The following is a 10,114-nucleotide window of genomic DNA, read 5'->3' as shown; positions in this document are numbered from 1 at the left end:
ACAGGGGCAAGAGGCAGTGACGACACATACATGCGCCACGCAGTGTCGTGATGTTAACTACCTCGCCTGGTATACAGGATGTCATGGATGGACGTTGAACTTCTTTCGCACCGTACGTAACCAACCGTGCTAAACATGGGTTCAACCCTGACCCTGATGCCTGTTTATTTGGAATTTGCGTGTCTCTCCATAGCCCCGTGGTCGCGTGGATTTTTCTCCGAGCACTCTGTGGGTTTTTCCCCCTCCACAATTAGAATCAACATCACGCGTTTAGAGTATTCGGCTGCTCTTAAATATCTACGTAATAAGCCACGTCGTTAAGCTATCATTTATGATAGCCAGGTCGCTTCTGAATTAGAGCTACATAGCTCAATAGGCCTTCCTTGGTCACATTACAATTCTTGAGAATAAACAATTCTTTTAAAGTAAAACCCCAACCGATTCTCAACACACTCTCGCCCCTTTCACCAACCCCACACTGACCAATGCGGTGAAGTATGGTCAAACAACCTCTGGGGGCGAGGGGGGGGGCGGGAGCTTCGTTCAACAATGTGATTGACAAAGGGTGGTAAACAGCTTTTTTATTTTATTGTTACCCAAGTGTGATGAGACAATGGTGTTGCATAAAAACACAAGTGGAGGAAGCTGAAATTAAATGTGGATCGTAGAGTAAAAGTCACAATTGTACAAAACAAAATATCAGACGTGAGATTTCATGCTTTCGAGACCAAATGAGTAATGCTAATGGGGTTGGAAGGACATTATACCGAACACCTGTTTCATCTGACAGCTGGAAATCACTTTTCTCAACAGAAAAAAATTATCAACGGATAATAACAACGAATATAGGGCAGGGATTCATTTTCTCTGGGTCGGCGTCCCGCAAATATCCCTGCACCCGGCGCAACCACATCCAGTATATCCACCTCGCTATGGCTGTGGGTCCAAATCACGTGGGTGGAGGTTTGCATTGCACTCAAGTTTCATAGAAGAGCGTAAACAAATAACAATAACGACAACAACAAAGACCCAAACGCGTTTCCTTCCCGTCTCTCTCGGTCTCTGGGTCGCGCGGCGTGCCAAGCTGTGCCTGCACACGAGCACGGAGAGGCATGGTCGATCGCCGCCGCCGCCGCTTCAGTTTCCCACGAACAACGATCACGTGGCCACGCACGCACGCACGTGGCCACCGCGACCACTCCACGCCGTCACGGAGATGGGAAAGCATCGTCCACAATGTCGCACCGCCGTGGTGTCTCTCTCTCTCTCTTGATCTACCCGTGTCAAAAAAGCGCACACACACCCCCCGCTCTATTCTTTTGAGGCGCATTCACCACCTTGTGAACAAAGTGTGGGGGCCCACTCCCATCTCCCAGCCACGCGCTCCGCACTTGCACCCCGACTTGATAGTTTCCACCCCCCCCCATCCACCGCCCTCCCGTTGTACTCCTATTTATTAGCAAGCAAAGTTGTAAAAAACAAACAAACAAACAAACATGAATTGTGGAAGCTGGATATATAGTGCACACCTTGGGAGCAAGGCCAGCAGTGTGCTTATATCCGAAGTAGCGTGCTTGTGTCAGAAGTTGCCCTTCACCATCACCAGTAAAATGTTCACTTATCGATTTATTTGGCGATACTGCATTGGCAGTGGTGCGTTAGCACAAACAACAGCAAATAGTTATCTCTTGAAAAAGAACAAGTATATAACAGGCGACGTTTAAGGTATTGACCCTTCTTCACGGCGCATAGAGAGGCCAATTAGGCCTCTACCTTTGGGCCTCTGTGTGCCGTGAAGATGGGCCCTTTCCCGAAACGTCGCCTATTATAAAACCTTTCTTTTCAAGGCCATTAATTGTGTCATTCACGAACGTGTTCAGTATTTTTGTTTGTTGCTTACATCAGACCTGTGCTTAGACACGGTGTGCTTATATGCGGATTCTTATGTATTCGTCCACTTCAACACTATCGCCACATTACATCAGGATTACAGTTCGTAATACAGTGTTACAGTTAAAAAAGAAAAGAACGTGGCAACGAAAGGGCTGGAGCTGTAAACAAGACGATGTTGTGATGGGTGGGACACGTGTGCAGGGTGGTGGAGGGAGTTGTGATGAGTTGGACACGTGTACAGGACATAGAGGGGGTTGTGATGGGTGGAACACGTGTACAGGGTGGTGCAGGGGGTTGTGATGGGTGGAACACGTGTGCAGGGTGGTGGAGGGAGTTGTGATGAGTTGGACACGTGTACAGGACATAGAGGGGGTTGTGATGCGTGGAACACGTGTACAGGGTGGTGCAGGGGGTTGTGATGTGTGGAACACGTGTGCAGGGTGGTGGAGGGCAGGCAACCCAGACCGGACATTGAAGTGGCACGCAGAGGGAACACCGAACGTCAGATGCTGGTGATGGTGAGACCGTTAGAGTTAGGGCAAGGTGGAAGGTCAGTAGGTCATTGCGGCCAATGACGCTGCCGTCAAAACACCTCGCCATCGCTTCATTGCTTTGATGTCTGCCGGCCGAGTCGCCCTCGAAACAAAACCTCTGATTCTCATTTATACTCGTAGAAGCCACGGAGTGGAAATGTCACCACCCGCCTTCCAAGAGGTACCCTCTCAGTCACAACACCGTGGCTCGGTTTCAGGTCGTTTCCCCTTTGCCAGTGAGGTTGACAACCAGGCTGGTGGTGGCGGTGGTAATGAGACTGCATGAGGGGGCCCTTGAAGGCCGTGCTGGCCACGTGACACCTCGAGTCAGATGTCGAGGCCTCAAATGTCGGGTGTCCACTCTGAAACAACGAAGTGACGTGGGAGCTGTTGCGCCATCAATGGCAACGGTGACCTCTTGATCTGGACTTTGTTTTTTTTGTACACGCACATTATAATGTGTAAATAATGATTAGCGCCGTGTGACCGAGTAACAATTGGGGATGAATTAGTGGAGCGCTATTCGCGTTCCGAATGGCTGGCAGGTACGTTGGCAATGGGGAATCACAACAACAACATAAAACTTGGGACGATCGTGGACATTAGTGGCACGGCAACATCTGTTTGTCTGTCCAATATAGCCATCTGTCAGTCTGCCGGTCCGTCTGTCCAACCGTCAGTGCATAATTTTACGATTCCATTCGTCCAAGTGACACATTGCTATGAATTGCTTGGCACGGGCTGGTTCACTATCGCAGAGTTGAGTGGCGACTGTTGGCAAAAAGCGCAGCACCATCACTTCAGCGATACGAGCTAAACAAACGGAGACAAGCTGCACTCTCAGCATATCAGCTGTGTGGCCCATACACACAACGATGCGACCATCCCCGTACGGCCAAATAGATCGTGCAGCATAACAAGGGGGCGGGGTGTTGCAGGCACCATGCCCAGCCACCTTGAACTCCCGTGTGCTGAAGTTTACACACCGCACCAGGTACTCATTTGAAGCCGAGACCATCCAGAGAAGAGACCCAAGGTCTGGTTCAGGTATCTCTCGCCACTGATCTTGGCCGTGGCCCGGAATCAAATTTGAGTATTTTCGTATTCGTCGCGCACACGCTTGCAACTACACACACACCCACGCAACAAAGACAAAGATCCCCCGTATAGCCTTAACAGACTGTAGGAGCAAGTGCTGTTAGCGAGCAGCTATGAAGGCCGGCACGGCACACGAGGGGGTGGGTGGCCAGCACCACGCCCGGCCGCCTTTGTCTCCCCAGTGGTGATGTTTTCACAACTTACCAGGTACTCATTTGAGGGTTGAGTCGACCTAGGGGAGGCCCAAGACCGCATCAGATAATCAGCACTGGTGACAGCCGTGAGCGGGAATCTAACTCGGGCCGCCGGATTCGTAGCGCAGCGTGCTAACCACTACACCCACCACTCCCCCACGCACGCACGCACGACAAACCGTGGAGTGCCCAATTCCATCTTTTCTCCGTCCGCTCGCTCTCTGAGCACACAGTGCAGACGGACAACAGGGGAGGCGCCCTGTAACACACAGCTCGATAGGCACCCACCCACGGTACCTTGCCAGCGACATTGCATTCATTTCCTCTGTTGATTGCACACGCTTCCCGAACTCGTTTCTGTGCCCTCCCCACTCTCTGCCAATGCTTGCCGGGGCCTTAATTGTTGGCAATACATTCTCATCCAGTGTCCAAGAGGTAATGCTGCTGCGAGTATACAATGAACAGCACCGCATGCATGTGTTAAATTATTACGTAATTAAATACATCGATTTTTTTTTATTCCAAAGCGCAGCCTAACTCGTAAGTATTTTCATTTAATTAACTTACAGCAATAAGAATGTATATTATATCTCGAAGCAAACAGTTTGTAAGCTACGAATGAAATTAACCGCACTAAACATTTTCAAGTGTTCCGTTACATCTATTTTCAGTCCACCTTGTGAAATAGGTCGACTCCATATTTTGGCCAATTATCACCACATCCACTCAGATCACTTAATTGGGATAAACCAAAGAGGCGTCATTAAAAAGCGGGCTCCCGCCTGCAGCATCTAGCTAATTGTGCGGGCTAGAGTGGGGTTAAATTACGCAGAGCCTGCTAATGTAAAATCTCCCATTCATTTGTATCCGCTCAACCCAAACGCATTTTACATTAAGCCATGCGTGCTGCGCTAATATGAGCGGATTACAAAGCAAAGGGGGGACGAGGTGGGGCGGGGGGCAGGGCACGCGGCGGCATCTGACGATGGGGGGGGGGGGGGGGCACTGTTCCAGCTCTATCCCCCCACGGTTTACGAATTCAAACGGTCGCCCCGCTCACGACCGCGGCTTTGGCAGCCGCGACTGGGGCCCGGTGGCTCTCCGTCCGTGCCGGGGCACGGGCCCCGGTCGCGCGCCGCCCTCCGCACCCCGGTGCGGCTCCGCGTCGTCGCGGCCGGCGCCCGCCGACGGCACCGCGTGCTGGCCCCACGCGCCGCCCGGCGCTCCGGGGGCGGCCGGGAAAGCCCCGCCGTCCTCCTGCGTGCCGGGCGGCCGCGGGGGCGGCCCGCGCTCGCCCGCGAACGCCGCCGGGCGGTGCGTCTGCCGACCGGGGATCGCGGCGGCCGGTGCGGCGGGGTGACCGGGGAGGGCCGCCACGACCCCGGGCGGGACCCCGGGCGGGTCCCACGCGAGCGGCGCGCGCGGCCTCGGCCGGACGGCCACGGACGGCGCGGCGGCGGCGTCGGGGGGGTCTCCGCGTCGGAGCCGCTCGTCCCCGGAGACGAACGGCGCCCGGGGTTCGTCGAGGGGCGGCGGTCCGGGGGGAGCCTGCGTTTGCCCGTGGCCCCGGTGGCCGTGCTGAGGCCAGGGCGGCCGGCACGCGCGGTGCTGCGCGACCGTGAAGCGGCCCGAGGGGCGGCCGGCGACGGGGGGCGCGTCGCGAACGCCGTCGCCCTCGTCGATGCGCAGCTTGGCGCTGAGGAGGGCGCTCAGCTCGTCCTCGCGGCAAGCGGCCTCTCGGGCGCCCTCGGCGGCGCGGGGGGGGGGCGGCACCGTTGGCGTCACTGGGGTCCCCGGTGAGCACCGGCCTTTGGGGATTTCCAGCCGCGCTGCTGCCCTGGGCACTGGGAGGAGGCGATGGTTTGAGCTGCGGGGCGTCCATGTGCGTGCGTGCAGGGAAGTTTGTGAGTAGTCAGAAACAAAAAGAGAGAAAACAGAATACATGAGTTGGACACACACAAGACGAGATCACCTTTTATCACGAAATGTGGCCGTGCGAATGGTGTCACGGGATCTTCAAAGTCGACTGTAAAGCAGACGGCGCGAATTTGTACGGTTAATACGCCCGCGGTGTTAATCAGCGCGGCCGCTGGATTCGAACCACGAACCTGTGCAACAACAATCGGTGGACGTGCTCCCACTGGGCCGTGTCGCAGCCCGTGCCGTTACGATAACCTGTCACGATTCCATTTCAACATTGACCCTTTCCCGTAACACGTTCGCGTGTCTGTTTTATTAAACGTAATCAGAATCAGACTCTTTATTCATCCTGGAGGAATCCGATGAGCTATGAAGCTCTTCTTCACAGAAAGTGACAACAACAAACAGTACAAAAACATGATCAGAGTACAAAGTATTGGAAAGTTAAGCAAACCGCCAAAAAAAAAATAACAACGTAATTCTCGTATAGGAGACCCAGACCACACCTTTGCCTTGCACTTTCCCACAACGAGAGTGGAGAAAGAGCGAAACAAAACAGCGGACGATAAACGCGACGCAACGGAACATCGTGAGTTACCGCCGAAACCAGAAAAAAAAGATGCAGACGTGGGGACACACCGGTCTCAATTCGGGACGATGAACATTGCACGTCATCCCGGCTCCTGCTTATCTGATGAAAGCGCAACAGAGGGAAAACAAACCAGGCCCTAAGAGAAAGCAAGCACGTAAATCTTACAATGCCAACGCAGCGAACGGCACCGGAGTAAAAAAAAAACTAATTATTTTTTATCCCCTTTCATCAGCATCCGCAAATCATATTTACAAAGTGAGGACGGAAACGGCGCACGCAGGTCCCCGCTTGCGTGTAAGCAACGTCCCCGGGCGCTGGCCAAGACGGCAGCGGTGGCGCCCTTCCACGCCCCTCCGCGCTTGAATAACTATCTCGAGTTTGTACGTCGTGAAAATAATCAGTCGTTTTTTTCTTTTGCTTTCGTTACTTTTCTTCACGTGGACCTCCGACCTCCCTGCCGACGGGTCCTGGGCTGCCGTGGTTGTGGCAGCGCTGCTGGGCTCAATAGTGGCCTTACCGGCCGAAATGATTAAGTCCCAGTCGATGAGTCTATGCGTAACTCTATTAGTCTCCGTGCAATTTTACGAGTCTCTACGGGTCTCCGTGTAACTCTTTGTAAACGCGACGTCCGGTAACTCTCTCTCTACTGCCGACAAAACCGGGCTGCGGTCGCCGCCCTTGTAAAAGAGCTGTTTAACTCAATGGGGCCTTACCAGCTGCAATAATGAAGCCTAAGTCGGGGGATAAAATTGGTCGGGGAGGCACAAAGCGTATCGAAAGCCCTCCCCAAACACCGTGGTTCGAGGTGCAATCACGCCAGCCCCCGGGATTACTGCGCCGGCCGCATGCGTTGGCGCGTCGATTCCGCCACGGGGAGATAACTCCCCCGGTTTTAATCCCGGAAAGCGGCTGGAAGTAAGAAATAAGTTGTGCACACGGAAGAACACAAACTGATGATGATGACGATGCGGGCAGTGACGAGAAGGAAACTGTGCACTATTTGGACACGCGTGTAGTATGGACAACGGCAGGGTGATTAAAAAACAACATGTTTGAGAATTTAATATTCTTACAACAATAAACATCCTTGACTCAAGACCATCCAAAGTAAGTAAATATTCACTTTTCTCAAGCGCTTTGGGGTCATTTTGGGTTGAAGAGAGGTCCCAGGACCAGTGACGTTTGCCATGGATGTGATTCAAACGTTGTTCACTGTGTTCATGGCGCAGTACGCTAACCACTTGCATCAATACACCCTCTCACTTAAATAGCATTGATGAGAGCAATCTGTTTAAACCAAAAGCATAATATCATTTATGTTTATACTTGGATCATCATGATGGTCATTACCTTTCTCGATTTACTTTTGTCGATCTAAAGCATCATTAGGCGGTAAGTTAATTTGCAGATGTTAGGGTATATCTCACATTGCATCATTGTTATATATCCATAAGACTGCAACCAAAAATCAAATGTTGTGAGTATGGTAGATTATATTTATGGGTTGTCCGGAAACCATGACAAGTTCATCATTTACAGGCATCATTACCATTCCATCAGCTACATGCATGAAAGCATCATGGAAGAGAGAGAGAAAACCGCTCTTTGAACAAAAAATAAAATCTGAAAAAATACATCGCATACTCATCGCTGGAGCAGGTACAAATAAATAAATTGCCACCACCATAATTTCCCCAGCTGCTTTAAAAAAAAAAAACATAAAGAGAGTCAGTGAAAGTTATCCTTTAAAACGTTCCCCTGGGGGAGATGTTTTAAACGAAGGCTTAAAATACGTAAAAAAAATATGCTAAAACGAGACCAACGTTCGGCCGCTCGCTCACTGCCCCGTCTGCTCGATCGCCGTCTGTGACACCCCCGTTACTGACAAGCGCCAGGCTCGTGAAGATCCCAGAGGAAGGGGTCTCATGGAGATTCCGCGGCATAAACATGAAACGGCGAAGAGAATGATGGGATGAAGGAGCTTAGTGGTCGAGCCTTTCGGATGCGCTTCTGCGGCCGTCTGGAATGTTCCTTCCTTTTGATATTAGTACGTCACTGGGAGCTAAGCACTTTGAAATCGACACTGAAAACTAATTTCTGTAGAACTGTTTTTTGTGTTTGGTTTGCTGTCCTTCCCCCGCAACTCCGATTAGCGCGGATTTGCTACGTACGGTGCGAAAGAAGTTCAACACACATACATAACTTCAATCACACGCTCATGAATCCAGTTTCATCTCAGGTTTACAAACACATCTCCACGGTGTGCCAGGTGTGTGTTGTTTAGGAGTTGAATGTAGAATCCCGAGTGAAATGACGTGACTGTCGTAGATAGCGTGTGAAGGATGAGCGTCACTCTGCGGTACACCTCAAAGTGGTTGGTTTCTCAACGGTAAGACCCCGTGACGTAAATGTGATGCAAAATTATTTCGGAACTGCTTTTTGACTTCAGTTTCTTGTCCTTTCCCCGCACCTCCGATTAGCACGTTTGGCTACATACGGCGCGAAAGAAGTTCAACGTACAGTAAAACCTTGGATTGCGAGCATAATTCGTTCGGGAAACGTGTTTGTAATCCAAAGCACTCGTATATCAGTTGTGATCACGTGACGCTCGGCAGACAAAGCGTAAACACGTACTACTCGTATTGCAAGACCTCGCTCGTTTATCAAATTAATATTTACTTACATTTTTTGCTCATCTTGCAAAGTAGTCGCAGACCAAGTTACTCACAATCCAAGGTTTTACTGTACGTACATGAGTAGTGGTCTGAAAGCGATTGAACGCTGTGCGACTGTGACGATAAAGTCCGATGTAAAGGGAGCTTTGTGCGGGGAGGTTTCTCCGGTTGGCTCCGATGGGTGGGTGGGGGGGGTAGAGCGGTGTCAGAGATGCGTAGCCGCCAATGCTGACATGAGGAGGTTTGATGAATCTGGGATTTGGGCCACCCGTGATTAAGCGAAGCCCTTCAAGTGTAGCGAGAGCTGATGGGCGCAGCCCGGTCTCGAGTGACCGCGTTTAACAAATTACATTAAATTTTGACGCAACTCCGGTTGACGTGAAAATGGATGTATGGCGTCGTACATTGTGCTCTCTAATAGCAGTTACAATGTACGCGATGTGACATTTAGTTGTTCACCTTGGAAGATGCCAGCTCTTGAGATATTAACATTTTGATCTGATTAGCATGACGAATACTCTTTGCAGGGCATATAAAAAGTGTGGTCCGATTGTGGAGTGAAGAAAGTAGTTCTGTCACATCATATTTTGGTAGCAATATCTGTAACGGGTTGGTAACAGGGTGGTGCACTGCTGGCTGCAAGAGTTCCAAAATGAAAAATATTTTTTCTCATGACATGATTTTTTTCGATTTAAAGCTTTCGTGACTGCAGGGATTCATATTCTTGGTTCTTTCGGTAAAGTCACGTAGAAGAGAAATAATAAAATATTTTTTATTTAATTAAATTTATATACATTTTATTTTATTTCTACATATGTGACTCTACCGAAAAAAACAATGAGTAGGATGGGGATGGTTTAATTATATTTGTATGTGTTTGGGTGGATTTGTTTACCTTTCTTGTACTTTGCACAACTATCGTGTCTTTGGTTTGTTTGGTTTTGCGACGCTCTTACCCGCCCCTACTGGACATCTGTGAAAAAAAGCTTGATAGCCCATAGGATTCCTCCTGCAGTATAAATAAATATTATGATTCTGAATGACTGGGTGGCAGTTTCATCACTAACAAATGAAATGTGCGTTCTCGTGTCTCCTGACTGCGATGGGGGACGGAAGAATCCATGAGAAGGGAGCCAGATGCCAGCGGGTGGACGGGTCGACCAAACGGAATGCTCCGGCAAGTGGACAGGAGTTGTGAAAGAAGTCAGG

The 10,114-nt window shown here is 50.7% G+C and overlaps 1 protein-coding gene across 3 annotated transcripts in view; it reads right to left on the bottom strand.

Annotated features, from left to right (window-relative positions):
- Positions 1–600: 600 nt before the first annotated feature.
- LOC144946474 (uncharacterized) overlaps positions 601–10,114 on the bottom strand; it is a 365,431-nt gene continuing 355,917 nt past the window's right edge. For 2 of the 3 annotated variants that reach the window (XM_078875372.1, XM_078875373.1), the window contains exon 10: positions 601–5,585. In XM_078875372.1, the coding sequence (XP_078731498.1) occupies positions 4,758–5,585 (828 nt within the window). In that variant the 3' untranslated portion in view covers positions 601–4,757. The remainder of the gene's footprint in view (positions 5,586–10,114) is intronic. The other variant, XM_078875375.1, reaches the window with a different exon arrangement.

This window comes from Lampetra fluviatilis, chromosome 41 (genome assembly GCF_964198595.1).
Source record: "Lampetra fluviatilis chromosome 41, kcLamFluv1.1, whole genome shotgun sequence".
In the NCBI taxonomy this organism is placed as follows: Eukaryota; Metazoa; Chordata; class Hyperoartia; order Petromyzontiformes; family Petromyzontidae; genus Lampetra; species Lampetra fluviatilis.
The sequence above is the reverse complement of the archived record's forward strand: the minus strand, read 5'-3'. Positions and strand labels throughout refer to the sequence as shown.